The 19,266-nt window shown below is 46.9% G+C and overlaps 1 protein-coding gene across 1 annotated transcript in view; it reads right to left on the bottom strand.

Moving 5' to 3' along the window:
* Positions 1-5,984: 5,984 nt before the first annotated feature.
* The window catches only part of Shpk (sedoheptulokinase), a 35,288-nt gene continuing 22,006 nt past the window's right edge, over positions 5,985-19,266 (bottom strand). The window contains exons 3-7 of the mRNA XM_076542858.1: positions 17,310-17,493; positions 16,595-16,747; positions 15,639-15,814; positions 13,066-13,266; positions 5,985-7,612 (exon numbers count right to left, since the gene is read on the bottom strand). Coding sequence (XP_076398973.1) covers positions 7,200-7,612; positions 13,066-13,266; positions 15,639-15,814; positions 16,595-16,747; positions 17,310-17,493 — 1,127 coding nt within the window. The 3' untranslated portion in view covers positions 5,985-7,199. The remainder of the gene's footprint in view (positions 7,613-13,065; positions 13,267-15,638; positions 15,815-16,594; positions 16,748-17,309; positions 17,494-19,266) is intronic.

The raw sequence follows: 19,266 nt of genomic DNA, 5'->3' as shown, positions 1-19,266 counted from the left end.
AGGGAGAGGAGAGAGAGGCAAGAGGGAGAGGAGGAAGAGTTGGAGGAAGAAGAAGCCACCCCCACACCCTCCTTCTCAGCTACCCCGTCTGCCTCTGTGATCTATCAGTTTGGTTCTGTCCCTCTGGATCTCATTTTCTGGACTTTCCATGTGAATGGTCGACAGTGCAGCATGGATATCCATTTCTCACTTCCTCCTAACTGTAAGGAGATGACTTCCAACACACTGGCTTCCTCCACTTAACAGCTTTTTATTTTCACTCCAAGTCCAATATTTTATTGCTAATTCTTAGGAAATTAGTATGGTTGAATGTATTAATATGTTGCATGCAGTGACTTTTGACAAGTCACACTTATACCCACTGAGTCAGTATTTATTCTTCATGATTTTAATTTTTCTCATTTTCCAAGAACAAAGTTGAATACAAATTGCTGTGCTTTTACAGTTCTTTTTGGTGAGAAAATAAGGGATTTCCTTATGATCGTTTCACATACCATTTGACTTTGCTCACATCTGCCCCCGTCACCCACCTTGCCACCCTCTTCCAATACCTCCTGACCCCCTTCCTTCCGCTTCATGCTTCATTCCTACATATGTATACGCTGAAACTTTGTGAGAGCACATTTGTCTTTTTATCTTCATTATCCTCACTTGTTCCCCCTTATTTCTTCTTTTCCCACACTGTCCCTTCTCTGTTTTTAATTAAACACATTGAATATATAAATACACACACATACATATATATAAATACACACACACATATATATGTATATATATATATATATCAATTCTATATGTGACAGAAAACATGTGTTATTTGTGTAATGTGTCCCATGCATTTTCTTGCAAGGATCTTGAGCTGGTAGCTGCCCCTGTGCGGCCACTTCTTCGTGCTGGGGACTAATGAGCTGGTGGTGAATGAGCTCCAGGAGCCAAGGCAGGCCAGAGGTATTAGTGTTCTCTGAACCACGGCTGCTGACTGCTGAGCTGCGTCCGGCCATTAGCCTGAGGTTGTGACTAATTGCTTTATAATGACAAAAAAAAAAAGAAAAGATTTGTTTAATGTTTCATGAGTCAGCCAAGCAAGCATCTCTGTAATGAGAATGTCTTGCTGTCAAAGACTTGCCCTGATGCGTTTCTAGCCTTCTGATTTTTTTCTCAGGTTAGGATGGATTTTACATTCTAATGTATGCTTAATGTGCTAGGGATTATTTATTCTTAAAACATTTTTTATTAAGCCTCTTTCAAATGTTAGTATCTTAGACATTAAGAAGTATGGTGAGTTGAAATTGTTTTTTTTTTAAAGACAGATATTTTATTAGCACATCTTCCTGAGTGAATAAGCAAAGAAGACCTCGTGTGTAATGACTGTAAGGATCTGACTGTATACGAAAAGACACAACTAGACTCTGCTCTTTAGCACTAAAAAAATTAATTAATTAATTAATTTTTTAAAAAAAGACTTGGCCTGGCCAATTGCCCATGGCTGAGACAAAGGTCAAGTGGGACCCTTACCACATGCTTTGAAAATCTCACTGCAGTACAAGAGGGTGAATAAAAGCTCTGCCCACTGGGAACTCACAGTGGATATAAATCCTACACAGACTTACTCACATGGGACAAGGCCTATAGCAAGCCCTGACTGAGGGGCAGTATCCCTGCTACTGTGGAGAATCCCCTGGCAGATGTAACACTGGGAAGACTCCATACAGCAGGCCCATGGCCTTTAGGTGGGGCCATAGACATGGGTAGGATTCTGCTTTACTAGACCATTCCAAATATGAGCAAAGGGCAGGTTAAGGTGAAAGAAGACAGAGCAGAGAGCACAGGGACCTGCCTTCGGGAGTGTCTACTTGGAAAAGAAAGAAAAACAGAAAACATGAAAGCCACATGATCGGTATGTAGCTACAGTCACAGGCTGAGTGGTGTGCCACAGGGAAAGGGTGGGCTGGCGTTCACACCTCTGTCTTGTGTGGGACCAAGCTGCCCATCTCTCTCCAGGCAATTTTCTAGCATCTCCTGGGCTGCTGCCTTCTGTAGAAGCCACCCTCCCATCCAGCGTCCACACCGTCCACACCATCAACCATACTCCTCCATCCCAGGAAGCCTCTGGCTTCTAAACCCCATAACTTCAGGAGAACACACACCTGTCACAGTTTGGCCACCATGTCCCACCACAACTGTCGACTTTTCAGCCGACCTGTGCAGATCTTGTCTGCTGGGTCTGGGATCTGAGGACGTCAAGGAATGGGGCAGACTAGAGTCTAATGCTGTAGACAGCCTTACTTCAGTTTCAGTGTTCTCTTATACATGAATGGAACAAGGAGAGCGATGATTCAAAGAAAGTTGTTTGAGTTCAGAAAAACTTGTAAATAAACACCAGTAAGCACATACTAAATAATGACATAGTAGCCCTTCCCCAGAACTTTCTCAGGACAGACCAATTTGAACACAGTTACCTGGCATGTACTGTAGATGATATCTGGGAAAACATGAAAACAGGGCAGAGGACCATATGCAGACTCAGGGGACGCTGGCCAGATTGGGTTCTATAGCTGTGTTCTGACAGCCAACAAGAAGGAACATGTCTTGTAAGTTAAATGTGAATGTTTAACACCGGAGGCACAAAATCACATCCAAGAACAATCCAGGGAACAAAATGCACCTGAGGTAAAAGGCCCTCGGCCTGGAGCCTCTCTCACGGTTCCCTAAGGCGTGTTCACCACGTGTCATTCCTTGGACCATGTTTCGACACACAGCTCCTGTGGCATCTTCCCATTTGCCCTCTGACCAAATTACCCCAGACCAAGTGTCACACTCTGGATTTGTCAACACTTTCATGTGAACACATACGCCTGCCATGACCCTTCTCCCTAGAGTTCCAAAGAGAGTGGGCTCTGTGTTCCCAGCCCACCTTCATCCCCTTGGGACTGAGCCTCTCTGGCGCAGACCCAGAGTCCCCTAAGTTCTTCCTTGCTGTCCCCCTTAGTCACTCTTCTGAGCCTACCTCCATTCCTGTATGACATCATCCCACCAGCCTGCAAAACCACGCTCTAGCAGGGACCTCACAGCCACTACACTCAGCTAGAACACATCACTCCGCCCTCATCACCGAAGCTGCTTCTTACAGTAGATGGGAATTAACACAGAGACCCACAACGGGACAACGGGCAGACAGTGAGAGACCTCGGAGCACTCAGCCCTAAATGGGATGTCTTCATTAAACCTAACCCCTCGAGGCTCGAGGATCTATGGGAAAGAGGAGGCAGAAAGACGGTAAGAACCAGAGGTGGTGGAGGACTCCAAGGAAATGGTGTGTGAACTCACCAAGCCTGACAGCATGCACAAGACCTGAACAAATCCACGCCAGACAAAATCCTAGCCCAGAGAAGGGGGAGTAGACACTAAGTCCCACCCCTCATCAAAAAGTTATTTACAATTGGCATCTGCTAAGAGAGGGGAACTCACTCTTCTCCAGGAGAGTGACACTGAGTCACTCCAATGGAGGCCTTGTGCCCAGGAGTTATTGACCAACACGAAACAGACTCTCTGGTTTGGGCATGTGTGTGCTTTTTGTGTTGTTGTTGTTGTTATGGTTTGGTTCTTTCATCTTTCGGGGGTTTGTTTTGTTGATTTTTTTGTTTGTTTCTGTTTGGAGGGAAGAGAGAAAGAACATAAAATGTTGGATGGGGAGGTGGGGAGGGTCTGGGAGAAGGTGGGGGAGGGGAAAGAATATGATGAAACAATATTGTATGAAACTTAAAAATAATAAATATAATAAAAATATGGTCAAAATGGATGAATAAATAAATAAAATAAAGAGAGTAGGTTCTGGGGCTTGGACTCATTGCTTTGTGCTTTCAGCTAAGTTACTTAGTGAGTCTGTTTCTCATCTGTGGAATGGGGACAACAATACTCACCTCCTAGATTATAAAGATTAAATGAGTTGAAATAAACAGAACTTATTAGTTCTCGCTGCACAGCAGGTATCAACAAATATTAAATATTACTGAAACTTTAAGATTTGGCTGTCACTTGCATGGAGAATTAACGACTCCCCCTACTGGGCATATAGATTATTGTCACAATGCTTATTCTATCTCCTAGTGATAAAAATTCATCAACGTGTCAACCTGACAGACGGGATTCCCAGCAACCCCTGTTGCTCTGGAAGTGAGACTAGTCTGGTCTGCATTAGGAACGATAGAAACTTCACAGACACCATGGTTATTGTGGCTGCGTAGTCAGGATAAATGAAGGTCTGCTGTGGTAATAAAACATCCCCAAAGCTCCAAGACTCCAGACAGCAAAGGTTTCTTTCTCACTCACAGTTGTGTTCTTCACTGAATGGTAAAGATTCAGTGCCAGGTTGCCCTCAGGCAGGAACCCAGGAAGACAAAGTATGTGTCCCTGGAACACCACCAATCTCCTGGGCAAAGGGAAGAGAGTGTGGCAAAGATGGCTGCCTAAAACTGACACACGTCTATTACTTACATTTCTCCAGCCAAAGTGAATCACATGGGAAAAGCCATAAGTGCCCCCCAAGACTAGAGCACTGGTATCCAGCCTGATGCTAGCAGCCACCTACTTCATCTGCGGAATAATCTGGCTTCCAACAGGTTTTGGCACCTTGCTTGCGGCGATAAAGGTTGAAGCAATGAGTGGGTTGTAACTCCAGGCCAGAGAAAAGAGGCCCCGACATCTGCGCTTCAACCCCACCCCTCCTGGAGATGCAAGGGAAGCGGCAGCAGGGCATTTAGTCAGCAAGCTTGGGCTCCAAGGCTCAGCCCTCAAGGACAGAGCAGACATGTGGCCTGAAAAGGTCGTGGAGTTCTAGTGCCATGCTGGCCCCATGGCTTAAAGGTTCCCCATCCAGATCTTCACCTTCTTTATTACACTAACTTATTTATTTGGGGCAGGACATGCATGTGCCACCGCACAGGTGCAGAGGTCAGAGGACAATGTGGATCGAGGGAGATGACTCAAGTCATTGGGCTGGGCAGCAAGTCTGTTTACCCACTGAGCCCTCTCACCAGCCCAAGGTCTTAGTCTTTATTTACACATTACCCACAGCTTTCTGAACATGCAAGGCCAGCTGCACCTTGAGGGGCTAAAGGGTCCGAGAACACTGCTTCTTCAATTGACAGGGTACCAAGGAGCCCTCTGCCTTTCCTCCTCTCTCCTAAGGCCTTCCTCAAGGACTGCAACATGACTGTCCCAACTCATCTGGCTAAGGGACACCTGGTTGTCTATCTAAGACATGCATCCTTGCCCTGGTGAACACTGAGCAAGGCTTTTGGTATTTGCTTGTTTGTTTGTTTGTTTGTTTGTTTGTTTGTTTTTGAGAAAGGGTCTCTCTGTGTAGCTCTGGCTGTCCTGGAGCTCACTGTGCAGACCTAGAACTCACAGGCAGTTGCTTGCTTCTGCTTCTTAAGTGCTGGAATTAAAAGCATGCACGACCACCATACCTACCTATGAGGATCCCTGCAGCCATGTTGGCCCTGTCAGTTTACAGCTATGCAGCAGTATATATATATATATATGCATGTAGTTGGAAGTTTGCTCAGGTCCCGCCCAGCTCCACGGTCTGTGCCTGGCCCCATGGTCCCTCAGCCACTTATAAAATAATCACTCAGAGGCTGAATATTAATTACCAGTTGCACGGCCTATGGTAGGCTTCTTACTAGCTAGCTCTTTGAACTTACCCCATTTCTATTAATCTCTAAGTTGCCACATGGCCGTGGCTTACCTGTGCTTTCACATGTTGCTTCTCCTGGTGGTGCTGGCATCTCTCTAGACTCCACCTTTCTCTCTCCTCTCTCCTTGGATTTTCCAGCCTGCCTCTAAGCTGCCTTGCTATAGGCCAATGCAGCTTTATTTATTAACCAATGGGAACAACATATATTCACAGCCTACAGAAAGACATCCCCCGGCATATGATCTTCCCAAAACAGATGGGTGTGTGTTTATCAAAGGGACAAGACTCTGGGAAAATGAATTTTATTCGGTTATCTAAACTGCAGCCAGCAGCGGGAGTCAAAAATCATCAAATGGGTTCCCACAATCATATAGCTCACAAAACAACTCATACAAAGTGACAACATGACTGCTCCCCAAAGTTACAGGTGTCCCCAAGCCTTGGGTCCTTTAGGAGTCTAGGAGTAGGCACAGTGATGGTGACTCTGGCCCTCTATGCATGCCCACTCCAACAGGGCATTTCTACTGAGCCAGAGCCAACAAAGGCCAGCAAGGCCCTCACCACAGAGAAAGGGGTGGGACCTGTGGGATAAGGGGTTCCCTCATGAAATTGGCCACCCCCCGTGGCAGGGGCTATGGGGACATGTGCACAATCATGGAAAAGGTTCAGTGCCTTGCTGTCATCTTTAAAACAGTCTGTCAGAATGGTGTTCGCCACAACGCTCTAGTCCCTCTGGCTGTTCATGCCACCTGCCTTTCCTTCTCTGGAATGTGCCTTCAGGCCAGTTGTGTTAAGAAGATTCAGGGCAGTCCTGGTGCAGTGCTCTCCCAGAAACAAATATACATGGCAAGAAGCCCAAGACCCCAGCCTCCTCCAAGCCATCCTGCTTCAGTGTCCTTGGGTCTCTCTCTACCCAAAGAACATGCCATAGCTGAGGGACAACAAGACTGGAAAGGTGGCCTCCAGCCACCTCGTACAATCCTGCAGGAAGGATTTTTCCAATAATGCATTTGACTCAAAGCTGGACCGCTTACAGAGACCAGTCCAAATGCTGGACATAAGGCAGGTCTTCTTTGCTTGGAGCCACGGCTCCTGTTCAGACTCTTCGCTCTGAAGTCATCTTTCTTTTCTTGCTGTCTACAAGTGAATCACAGATGAGCCTAGCGGCCAGGAAGCTGTTTGTGTTTTTCTCTTTCTTCTTCTCCCCCTCCCTCTTCCCATTTTCCTCCCTCCCTCCCATTCTCTCCACCTCTCACATTTGCGTTTGCAATCTGCTCTCAGAAGATCCTGTTCTTGGAAGGCACTAGTTTGGGATCCTGGCTGCATGATTATCATATGCCCTGAAGGTAAAATCTTGATCAATTTAGACAGTACCTCAGGATCAAGTATAATTTACAGTCTGCCCAAAGAACCGTCCAGGAAAAGGACAATTCAGAGATCATGTTGGCAATGTCAATTAGATAGAATTCCCAGCATTACTTTAACCAAAGAGCTTGCTGAACTAAGGCTCCTTCTGGCCGAGGTCTCTCCGGAGCATGACCAGAGCTGCCCCAAAGGCTGCATCCACGTCCTGCCCAAAGCACAGTGGCAAAGGGAATGCCCTCTGGACCTCCTGCTTCAGCACCTCATTCCTGGACAGCGCACTCCCACTCCCCATCACCCGTTCCACACCCCACTCTTTGAGCTGTGGAAAAGGAAGCATGGAGTGCAGGTTCTGAACAATGCCCCTGCACAGGGCCCGGGTCACATGACCCAGGGAAAGGTCGGAGGAGGAGATTCTAGTCACAGAGGCCAGCTGGTCTGGCAGGTGCCTCTCGCCCAGCACTGTTGGGGTGATGGTGAGATGTGTGTCTTTCTGCTGTGCGGCCGCCTGGATCATGCGTGAATAGACAGTGGATTCTTCAACCTCCAGGCCTGTCAGAAATGGAAGATCTGTGTGAGAGCACGTAGCCACTGGGAGCCGGCAGAGACTGTTTTAGAATCCCCAGGGGGAAAGGGCAGGTCTGTCTGCTGCTTCTCACACTGTGGCTGGAAGCTTCAGGCTCAGAGATTCACAGTCTGGCCGGCTAGATTCTGTTCGAGATTTCAGTCATTTGTCTCCCTGTGGCCACAGCTAGATTTCTGGGAGATAGCTCATCCATACAGTTGTGAATCCTAACCTAAAGTGAGCATCATAACCATAGCACAGCTATGGGACCCTAAAGGGCCAAACGTAAACATCCATTAACGCGCATCATCAGAACTGCTACTTCAGCCATTAGCAGTGATGCTGCACTCCATGGATCCCACACTAAACCACTCTTGCTATAAGAATGCAGCCTAAGCCATTCTCATTATGTGCATGGGATACCTGGGGCCCGGGAAGAAGTAATATGTGTGCTATCTTCAGCTGATTGATGCCAAGCCAGTGTCCAAGTCAGACTTTAGTTCCCCATCCTATGTTACCTCTGCGCTCTAGAAAACACAATTATCTGGGTGCAGTATAACTCCAGGACTCAGAAAGCTGAGACAGAAGGATCACAAGTTAATAGCCAACCTGGTCTATACAGCAAGACCCTCATTGAAAGAAAGAAAGAAAGAAAGAAAGAAAGAAAGAAAGAAAGAAAGAAAGAAAGAAAGAAAGAAAGAAAGAAAGAAAGAAAGAAAGGAAGGAGGGAGGCAGGGAGAGAGAGAGAAAGAAAGAAAGAAAAAAAGAAAGAAAGAAGGAAGGAAGGAAGGAAGGAAGGAAGGAAGGAAGGAAAGAAAGAAAGAAAGAAAGAAAGAAAGAAAGAAAGAAAGAAAGAAAGAAAGAAAGAAAGAAAGAAAGAAAGAAAGAAAAAATATAAATAATAAGGAAGGTTGGTTTTTTTGCATCAATCTACTTTCAAATTAGAACCACTTTGGGTGCTAGGGCATGGCTTGGTGGCAGAACACTTGCCTAGCATGACTAGATTCCTGGGTTCAAATCAAGCACCATAAAAAGAAAAAAATGATTCTGATCTCTAACTTTCCATTAGCTGAGGGAGAACAAACCCAACTTTGATGAGAAAAAAAGTTACCCAGACTAGGGACTCTTTACTAAGTATAGTTCTCCACAATAGCCTGAGTTGCTCTGAAGGCACTGTGGGACCCATTCCCAGACCCCTTGATAGAACAGGACTAGGCTATAGATTCTGTTGGAACAGGTCTAGGCTATAGATTCTTAGATGCAGCCAAGTTAGATAGCCATGAGCCTAAGGCTGTAGGTGCTTCTGAAATATGAATATGAAATATGAACATTGCTTCTGACTCAGGGTATCTAGGGCAGACTATGAAGTTCTATCTTTGTGGAAAGCTCCCAGAGGCAAGGATTGCTGGTCCCAACCAGAGCCGTGCAAATGCAAAGGTATCAGACCCACCTGAGGCGGGGGAGGGTGCATATGTAAAATGCCATGCTCAGCCCCACTCCATCCCCAGGCTGAGTCAGCATTTCTGAACATGTAGAGGTCAATACCGGGTCTTGGAGGAGCCTTGTATGTGTGTATATACATGTGTGCTCTATGTACTTGTCAGGTGGGTACATACATAGTCAGGTGGGGTGCACATGTGTATGTGTCCATGTGGAAGACAAAAGTTGACACTGGGGTCTTCCTTGGCAGCTTTGCACATTATTTTTTGAGACAAAGTATCTCACTAAAACTGGTCTTTAGGCAAGCTGGCTGGCCAATGAGCTCTGTGAAGAGCCCATCCACTCCAGCTTTTATGTGGATGCCAGCATTCCAAATCCAGATTCTAATTCTTTTACTTTACCAACTAAGACGTCTTTTGAGCCCTCAAGATGGTTTTAAAACTCCACAATTAGGCCGGGCAGCAGTGGTGGCACATGCCTTTTAGTCCCAGCACTTGGGAGGCAGAGCCAGGCAGATCTCTGTGAGTTCCAGGCTAGCCTGGTCTACAGAGGACAGGCACCAAAACTACACAGAGAAACCCTGTCTCAAAACAAACAAAACAAGACAAAACAAACAAAAATTCCACAATTAAGGCTGAGAGTGTGACTCGGTGGTAGGACACTTGCCTGCCATTTGTGAGAACCAGTAACCTAGAGAGCCATGCTAGAGTCACATCATCAGAGCATCCGGCATATAAATTCAATCATGTGCACTCAGAAATTGGAAAGAGAAAAACAACTTCAATACTGTATGCAACTAGTCACAGTCTGATGCCTCTGAGAATGTCATTAAAATATCAGCTATTTGTTCCTGTTTGTTTTGAAATGCTGGGGATCAAACCCAGGCCCTGGCATATGCTAAGCTTACACTCCACCACCAAGCTACATGCCCAGCCCTGAGTTTCTTCCTCACCCTCTCCCCAATTCTCCCCTGAGACAAGGTCTCACTATGCAGCCTTGGCTGACCTCGAACTGGCTATATAGGCCAGGTTGGCCTCAGACTCATAAACATGCCTCAGCTTAGGGCATGCACCACTACACCCATCTTCCAACTTTCTTTTTTTAAATGAGAAAATTGGGAACAAAAAGCATAGAAGAGGGAATATTACCGAGTAAGAGATTTTGACCCACATTTAAAGAAGCAACAGTATGGAGTGAAAACTGGGTTTTCACCAGAGCCCAGAACCCACAGCCTGAGTCTGTGGAGAGACATGCTGAGGGACAAAAGCCAGGTCCTTCCTTGTAGCAGGAATCTTAACAGTTCTTATTAATAAAATCAAATCCGGGGCCAGTTATTGGGGTGAAATGCTGGAAGGTCAGAGAGACAGAACAAGCCACAGCTACCTCACCTTGCCAGTTCCTCAGCTGGTCCTGTTTCCTCAGACTGGAGGCCTCTGAGTCCTCATCCGGAATGGGTCTCAGCTGAATTACTGCTCAAAAGCCTGAATGCTTAACCAGCCAAATGCTTAACCAGCTAAATTCTTCTAGTTTCTGGTCTTCACGCCTTATATATCTTTTTGCTTTCTACCACCACTCCCTGGGATTAAAGGCTGGCTTTCTGGGATTAAAGGCGTGTGTCACCATGCTTGGCTATTTCCAATGTGGCCTTGAACTCACAGAGATCCAGAGGGATTTCTATCTCTGGAAGGCTAGGATTAAAGGTGTGAGTGCCACCATTTTCTAGCCTTTGTATCTAGTGACTGTCTGTTCTCTGACCCCAGATAAATTTATTAGAGTACACAATATTTTGGGGAATACAATACCACCACACTTCCTTTCCCAAGGAATTCAAGCCTGGGAGGCCTAAGAGACTTCTGAAGGCAGGGACAGTGTGCCAGAGCTACACCCAAACATATGGACATTTTTGTACCCAATGAAGCCAAGTAAGCTCTGTTTGGAGGCCTTCCCACCAGAAAATTCTTCTCAGCCCACATTTGCAGAATATATAAAATTCTGCCCCTAGCCCTGGCTCCAGATGGCTGCTCTTCCAGGAGATCTGGTTTCAGTTCCCAGCACCCTCATGGTAGTTCACAAATGTCTGTAACCCCAGTCCCAGAGCATGTGATGCCCTCTTCTGGCCTCTCAGACAGCTCATGCCTATGCTGCACAGGCATACATGCAGACAAAAATACCCATTCACATAGAATAAAAATAAAGGAAAAAAATTTAATCTAGTTCCCATACCAAACAAAACTGGAGTGTCTAAAAAGTGCACAGAGAAACTTTAAGGATTTAGGCTGTCTACCTGTCAAGACTAGGACTTGGGGGAAAATGGTGGGTCTGTCTCTCTACATACAAATCTTCATCTATAGTTAGGTTTTCTTACAACTCTGTTCTTGGGTTAGGCAGAGAGCATTTGCCTTACATGTATGAGGAGTTGGGTCAATGCCCAACAGAGAAAAACAGAGTTTTGAAAACTCGTGTTCTTTAGGGTATACAGCACACAAATGTATAAGACTGAGTCCTTGGGGGACAACTGCTCAACCCAAAGGCACAAATGCACATAACAGTAGAATTCCATAAAAAGTCACATTACAGAAAAACGCTGATCTTGAAAGCAACCCCTGCTTCATCAGACAAGAAGCATGAATGTGAAAGGTCTCACAGAGAGGCACATGGAATAGAACATGTCCAAGAATGGAGTCATGCGAGGGGAATTCTGAGTGCTTGTGAGAAAACTCCAAGAAAATAAGATAAGAGTCTTATGTCCTCAGTTTAAAAAGTCAAAACAGAAACTTGTTCTTGGAATGTGCTTCTGTGTAGCAGATAGGAGCGAGTTTGCTTTAGATTATTACAACTGACTATTGTTATTTGTTTATCAGTCTCTGTAGAAAAGCATGTTTTCGCCATGTGACTCTTCTTAACCCTCAGAGTTAAGGTCTGATGCTCTGAATAAAGCTGGCTATTTCATGAGACTTTAATCTGCCTCCTTTTTAGGCTCCGTTCTCCCTGGTACACAGTACCAACTAGAGCGGTAAACAGAACAGTGCTATCTCTTTTATAGGTAAGGAAAACAGCCCCTACTGACAGCCACAGAGGGCAGTTGGTAGACCCAATCCAGTTACAGCAGTATCTGAACACAGTTTGCCTGGATGGGCTGAGGACTGGCTCTGCAACTCACAAAGCACCCATAGGATCCAAGCCAAGAAGGCAGAATTTACCCCTCAATCTGTCAACCCCGGCCCGGCCTGCCAACGTGTGTGCACAGCCAGCAGAAGCCTTCCACGTGCCTTCTGCCGATGCCTCATCTTGTCCCCATATTGCATGCTTCCTGCGGTTACCTGACTTTGAAATACATGCTCCAGTGATCACTGCATCTGAGGGCCACAATTTCCCTAGACCTGGATGGCTGACCTTCGGTGCTTACAAGACAGAACTCTGGTAGACGACAGTTACATGTGCCACTGTACATACAGAGCAGAGGAAAACCTGGTAGATCCTCTTTGGAAATCAAAGAAAGCAGAAAGAAGGCCTCCATAAGTTCCAGGAGCCTTCCAAGAAGTCGCAGCAGGACCTGCCGACCAGAAGTGCATGCTGTTAGGATTTATAAGGTTGTCAAACACCCGTGGTCCTTTTGGCTCATGTGTGCCAGTCATTTCAGACATCTGTAGTCATCAATCAAAACACTGAAGGGAGGCCTTCAATGTGAGGAGCCTTAAGACCTGGACTTTCTAGCAGAGGTGTGAGACTACAGGGCCAGAGGACTGGGACACTGTTACAATAATCCATGGTCAAGGTCAGGGGAAAGGTACCTGGAAACCTGCCTCCCCGCCTCAGAAAAAAAAAAAAAAGTGTGCAGTGACGTTTCAGAAACAGAGGAAAGAAAGCTGTGAGCTCAGACTCCTGGGACAGGCAGGAATATGCAGGGACTCAGCTAGGTGGGAGACTGGATCCGGACAGCACATATTCAGTGACAAGGACAAGAAGCAGAAAACACACCCCTCTGTGGGCTACACCTTACCCAGATCCGCCATCCACTGAACGAGCATTTGGACAAACGTGGCCAGCACATTGCCTCCATTGAGTGACGCTGCCACCCCCAGGTAGGTCCTGTCGAAGTAAGGGAAGAAGGCGACCGGGGCTGCAGGATCCGGAGTCTGCAGCGGCTGGAATCCCACAGGCATGGAGGCTGCCAGCTGGACAGAGGTGCTGATGTTGAGAACTGCACAAAGACAGCAGGGCTAACTCAGGGTCACACATCGTAACACCGTAACAGGGCAGGGGGCACAATGTGGTTGTGTTCAAAATGTGTGCGTTCTTGGAGAGTATTTATTTAAGAGGCATAGCCAATTGTCCCCACCAAGTGTGTGCTGGACTCAGTCTAATAAATAATGCACTAATAAATAAAATAAGTCTAATAAAGTAAAACAGGAGCAATGGTTCACTATTTTTCAGAGCTAGCAGGTTTAGAAACCAAACTGAAGTCAGCATCCAATTTCTTCATCTGTTAAGGGATCAGAAACAACAAAAGCAAAAACAGCCTCAAAAGGAATTAAAAAAACATAACCTTAGTGCTGTGCCACATCAAACCTTCTAGCAAGGCTATAAGCCAGAAGCAGCACGTGCTCCACTGACCTCTAGGCTCAGGGTCGGGGGCCAGGGAAGGGACCCCACCAACCCTGCCCATGGAACCAGAGAATCCAACCACCCCAGGAAGAGGAGGCCTTGCTATGACTAGAAAGTCCTCATCCAAACCCATGACAGAATTCAATTCCATTATGAGGCTAAGAAGGGCAACCAGCAGGAATGTTCCACGTTGGGTCAGACGGCTCGTTGAGGAATGGATCTGTGGGTTGTCGTGAGATCAGCGCTATTAAAAGGCTAGCTCACCCTGTCTAGTTTTCTCTGTCTTTATGTATGATGTCATGCCGTGATCTGCAACAAAGCTCAAGACTGGATGTGGGCCCTCAGTGTTGTATTGTCAAATCTCTAGAGCCATAAGCTGAATAAACCTTTTTAAATTTCCAGTCTGTGGCATTCAGCTACAGCATTGTTACCCTGGTACATTCAATATCCTGGTTTTTAGGGGTGAGGGAAAGCTAGTCATGGTGTTGCACACTTGTATCCTAGGAACTCAGGAAACAGAAGGAAGCAGAGACAGGAGAATAAAGAGTTCAAGGCCAGCCTGGGCTACATAAGATTCTGTCAAAACAAAACAAAACAAAACAAAAAAAACACTTAGAGGTTGGAGAGATGGCTCTGTGGTTAAAAGCACTGGCTGCTCTTCCAGAGAACCTGGGTTTTTAAAGACAGGATAAAGACTTTCTGTAACTAAGACATGGAGGATTCTGGGGGGTAGCATGTAAGAGAGGGTAGAGAAACTCACATGCCATCTCCCATACACTGTCCTCCACATCCACCTCTTCAACTGCATCCTTTGCTATATCCTTCACAATAAACCAGTTAGCATATCTCTCTAAACCACACAGGCAAATTAACTGAACCTATAGAGTGAATATGAGAACCTTAGCTTATAGACAGTTGTTCAGAAGCGCAGTTCATAGTTTGCTGATGTGTGGGGAAACCCGGTGCACCCAGTGTCAGAAGTGATCTGTGTCATAACCCTGCAGTAGGAAAAGTGGTCCTTTCCCCATCTCCTAGGAACAGCCTTCACCACCAACCAATTTTAGCATATCTCCATCACTCTAAAAGGAAAATGTATCCTTTAACAATCACTCGCCATGGCCCCTAGCAACCAATCATCCTTCTCTCTCCATGGATATGCCATGACATTGTGGCATTGTCTATTAATGGAAGCATGTGATGTATGACTTCACGCCTTTCACTCTTCACATTGTAGTACTCACGGTGAGTTCTCCATCCCTTTTAACAGTATAGATGGCCCACAGTTTCCACACTCCGTCCGGGTTGTTTCCACTCAGGGCTGTAGTGAACAATGCCTGCATGAACTATGGGGTTGGAGTGATTGTGCAGACACGTGTTCTAGTTCTCCTGCTCTGTCTCCAGGACCAGAATCATCAGGTCCTACGGTAACTCCACATTTAACCTGTGAGGACCCACGGACTGTTTTCCAAAGGGTCTGCACCACTTTACATGTCCTTACGTTTTATAGATTCTTAAAAAGAAACCAAATGGAGACTAGGTCCTGACAGAAAGGGTTCTGCACTTGGAAGTGCACTAATATAACTTTTGTTGACACAATATCAGCTCTAGTCCCCTCCTCTCGCCTCACCCCTCATGCTGAGAACAGAACCCACGGCCTCGCGCATGCTGGGCAAGTACCCTGCCAGTGAGCTATGGTTCCAGCTAATCTCTATTTCCTTGGTCATGGAGTATATAGAAAGAAAAAGAGAGCCTTCTCCCTCTCCTAACCCTAGTGGGGTCAATGCAAGGAGACAGAACTCTGAGGCCTGTCAGCTTTCCAAGCAGAGAATTCCCTGCAGGGATGAAGGTGTTCCCACCTTCACGGGTTGTTGAGCCTGTGGCTACACTGTGAGTCACAGACCCTGGGTCAGAGTTGGTGCTAAGGAGACAGCGGCCTGGGTCTAAGGAGGGAACAAAAGGCAAACTCACCTGCATCAGTCCTTTGGCCCATGCAGGAGTAGACAGAGGCTTGTAAATCACCCAGGGCTACGCCCACCGGCGTGCCCTTTGGGATTGCAAACCAGGTGTGAGAGGTTCTGCCCGCCATGCTGCCTGGCTCTGCAATGTCGGGGAGCAGGTGCACAGGAAAGCCCGCCACTTCCAGTCTGCAAAACAAAAGTGAGCCCTAGAGTTCCCGGGGTGTTTGGCCATCTGGATTTTCCTGGTTCCAGGAAACGGTGCTACAGCTTACACAGAGCCGAAGGGAGAGCAGAATGCAGTGTTATCATGAAACATCTCCGGCATTTTTAAAGTCATGAGTTTGGGTTTTGTAGCTAGTGAACAAAAACTTGAGATTCACCGTGGAGTAGGGTTGGGGGGCAACCCGTCTCAACAGCAGCCATCAGAAAGAGGTAGAGATAAATAGAAGAGGAGGATGGGAGCGGGGGTTAGAGATGAGCCAGACTTCAAGGGCATTCCAATCAATCCCTGTGTTTGAAGGGGACACAAACCTTCAGCAAAGGGAACACCAGGGCCCCAGTACCATTAGAGCTGGTTAGCACACTCCAAACCAGATCAGGCCCAGCGGCCTCGTGAGCACCCCATGCATCCATTGCTCATGGTTAGTGAAGGCTGCATGAAGTAAACCACAAAGCTCTTTACCTGAACTACCATGTGCTTTTAACTGTATCTCAGGGCTCAGAATTGGAGGCCCTGAAGGAAGCAAACTTACAGGGCCCTGGAGTTCTGTACCTGGAAAGCAAACGATTGCAGAATGAGGTCGAAAGCATCCCTGTGGCAGACAGCCTCTGTCCCTACTCTTTAAAATACAGGGTAGAGTGACAGCTCTAAAACCCCACTGGAGTTCTCCCTCCAGACACACACACACACACACACACACACACACACACACACCCCGCTGGATCCACCCATGAGGCCATACTCACATCTCCAAGTTCCAGCTTTGGCTCTGGGTGTTGAAATAGCCCCAGCTGGCTGCATTCTGGTCAGACATCAGGGGTCTTGGCAAGCCACACAGCATGGCAACCACATAGTCTTGAATGGTGCCAGCCGCATCGTAGGACTTCAGGAACTCTGGGCTGTTTGTCATACCAAAAACAGATCAGCACGATAGAATGAGGATGTGGAAGCTCACGATGTGCCTAGCTGTGAACAGAGGGGACTAGACACGGCACAGCTGGGGCCCAGCTGGGGCACAGCCACCACCTCGATACAGTGACTCCCTGGGAAAGGCTGCCCCGGCCACTCTAGATAAAGCTATCCCAAGCCTGCCCCAAGGGAGGGAACTTGGGGGAAGAAGCACTATGCCCAGGAAAGAAGGTCATGGCCCTGTCCCCTACAGCCCTGACCCCACTGTGAACTCGCCTTGACAAGTCTTGCTCTCTCTGTCTCTCCCTCCCTCCCTCTCTCTCTCCCTTCCCACCCCACCTCCACCCCTATCTCGTCCTGGTTTAAAACCAGATATCCAATGGTGAGCCTCCACCAATGGAACCATTCTAGACCAAATGTGAGCCTTGTGACTCCACCTTGTGCCAGGCCACACTCAAGGCACAGGGCAGCAGGCAGAGAAATGCTGACTGGCTCTCCCTGTCTATTCGCACCCCAGAAATCCCATGCTGAGTCAAAGAACAGTTGTCAGACCTGTTTTTCAAAAGCCAGAAGGTGGTTGCACAGCCAAATCCCGTGGCCACACTGAGATGGGATGCTGGCTGGGGCAGAGAAGCCAGGAAGCCAGTGTTACAACGGCCATCCTGCCATGTGACCAAGGGGCTCACAGCTCTGGGCTCAAATACAAGGGCAGGCCCTCGCTCCATCCATTCACAGCCTGCAGCAAAGGAGACAACAGAATTGGAGAAAACAGCACTGAGTAGAGGCATGTCCTTGGATCCTCTCTGCAAGTGAGTTTACTGCACAGACATCTCCACTCTGTGACAGTGCTTCCTTCACACAGGGTTCTGATATCAGAGTGGCTGAGTGACCCTGGGCAAGTCACTCACTCCTCCCGTGTGAATAACCTCTGTTCCGCTTTCTCTCTCTCTCTCTCTTTTTAACATTCATTCTTCTTGTGTGGGGGTGGGGCCTAGGGGTGGAGCAGATAGGTGGGAAAGGGTTGGGTTAGATTGGGTGTTTTAAGACAGGGTCTTGCTATATAGCCAGGACTGGTCTCAAGTTTGTGATCCTCCTGCCTCAGCTTCCTGAGTGTCAGGGTACTACAAACCCAGATTATTTTCGGACTTGGCTTCATTTGGTTTATTAAATTCATTTCCAGCTTAATTCTGCATCCCATAAGAGAAGATATTTAATGAACTCTCAAGGCCCTTTGCTCATCCCGTCCTTCCAACCTTCATCATGACAAAATTTTCTAGGTTTGATACCAGATTGATAACCCAGATGGTTTTTTTTTCTCTTTTCTTTTGTTCTGAGCTAATTAACTGCTTATTTGTTGTACTAGGGATGGAACCTAGGACCTCCTGAATACTGAGCACATGTTCTACCACTGAGCACCTCCCCAACCTCAAGTTCATCAACGATTTTTGACATTGAAGAGGTCTGACCAAGCTTATTTCATCCATCTATCTCTTCTAACACCTTATGAAATCCCCTGTGCCCTGACTTAAATGCTTTAACTAAAACTGCTCACAGCACAGGTCCTTCGGCATCTGCAGGTCTTCGAGCCTCAGAATGCTCTTCATGTTCTCAAAGTTGAACAGCAGCTTGATCCATTGGGACGTCTAGGTTCCAAGAGCCTTCCCTTCACTCTCTACAAACATTAACTGTGGTAGACTCCCACACATCCTTTGCTGTGTCTCCTGTTAAGGGGCAGTGTCTAAATCTTATTCCTTCAGTTATAAGCTTACCTAGTGACTTATTTGACCAAAAGACTGTGGAGAAAGTCATAATTGGGGACAATAAGGCTAGGTTATAAGACATGCTGTGGCCAAGGTGGAAAAGATGGTTCAGTGGGTAAGATCAAGCAAGAAGACTGGAGTTCAAATCCACAACACCCAGGTAAAAATTAGGCATGGCTATAAGCCCAGCATTAGAGAACAGAGATGGACAGGTCACTGGGGATCACTAGCCAGCTAGTCCAGTGAAAAAGGTGAGTTTCAGATTCAGTGAGAGATCTCATCTCAAAAAATAATGTGAAGGGCCAGTGAGATGGCTCAGTGGATACAGGTACAGGCCACCAAGATTGATGACCTGAGTTCAGTCCTTGCATCCATGGCTGAAGGAGACAACAGACTCCTACATGTGTCTTCTGGCCATGGTGCACATTTGTGCCCATGCATGCACAAACACACACACCAAAGAGTCGTCACCCCCACATCTCTCAGAGAAACCAGCCTCCAGGTACAAAGCCCAGATACCCTGCAGCCACTGTGCCAGGAAGTACATAAGCCACATGTAGACATCTAGCAGACATTCCTGGAGGAACTGGCCCTGTAGTCTTCCTCATAAAGGTACCAGGCACTGAGTAAGGCCATCTTGAGCCACCCTGAGGAGTCTGTCCCCCAGATGAATACTGAAGCAGCCTCCTTCAACACCATGCACAAGAGTCAGTCGGCTGAACCCAAAGTGGTAGCTGTCTATAAGCCAC

Source organism: Peromyscus maniculatus, chromosome 8 (genome assembly GCF_049852395.1).
Source record: "Peromyscus maniculatus bairdii isolate BWxNUB_F1_BW_parent chromosome 8, HU_Pman_BW_mat_3.1, whole genome shotgun sequence".
Lineage (NCBI taxonomy): Eukaryota > Metazoa > Chordata > Mammalia > Rodentia > Cricetidae > Peromyscus > Peromyscus maniculatus.
The sequence above is the reverse complement of the archived record's forward strand: the minus strand, read 5'-3'. Positions and strand labels throughout refer to the sequence as shown.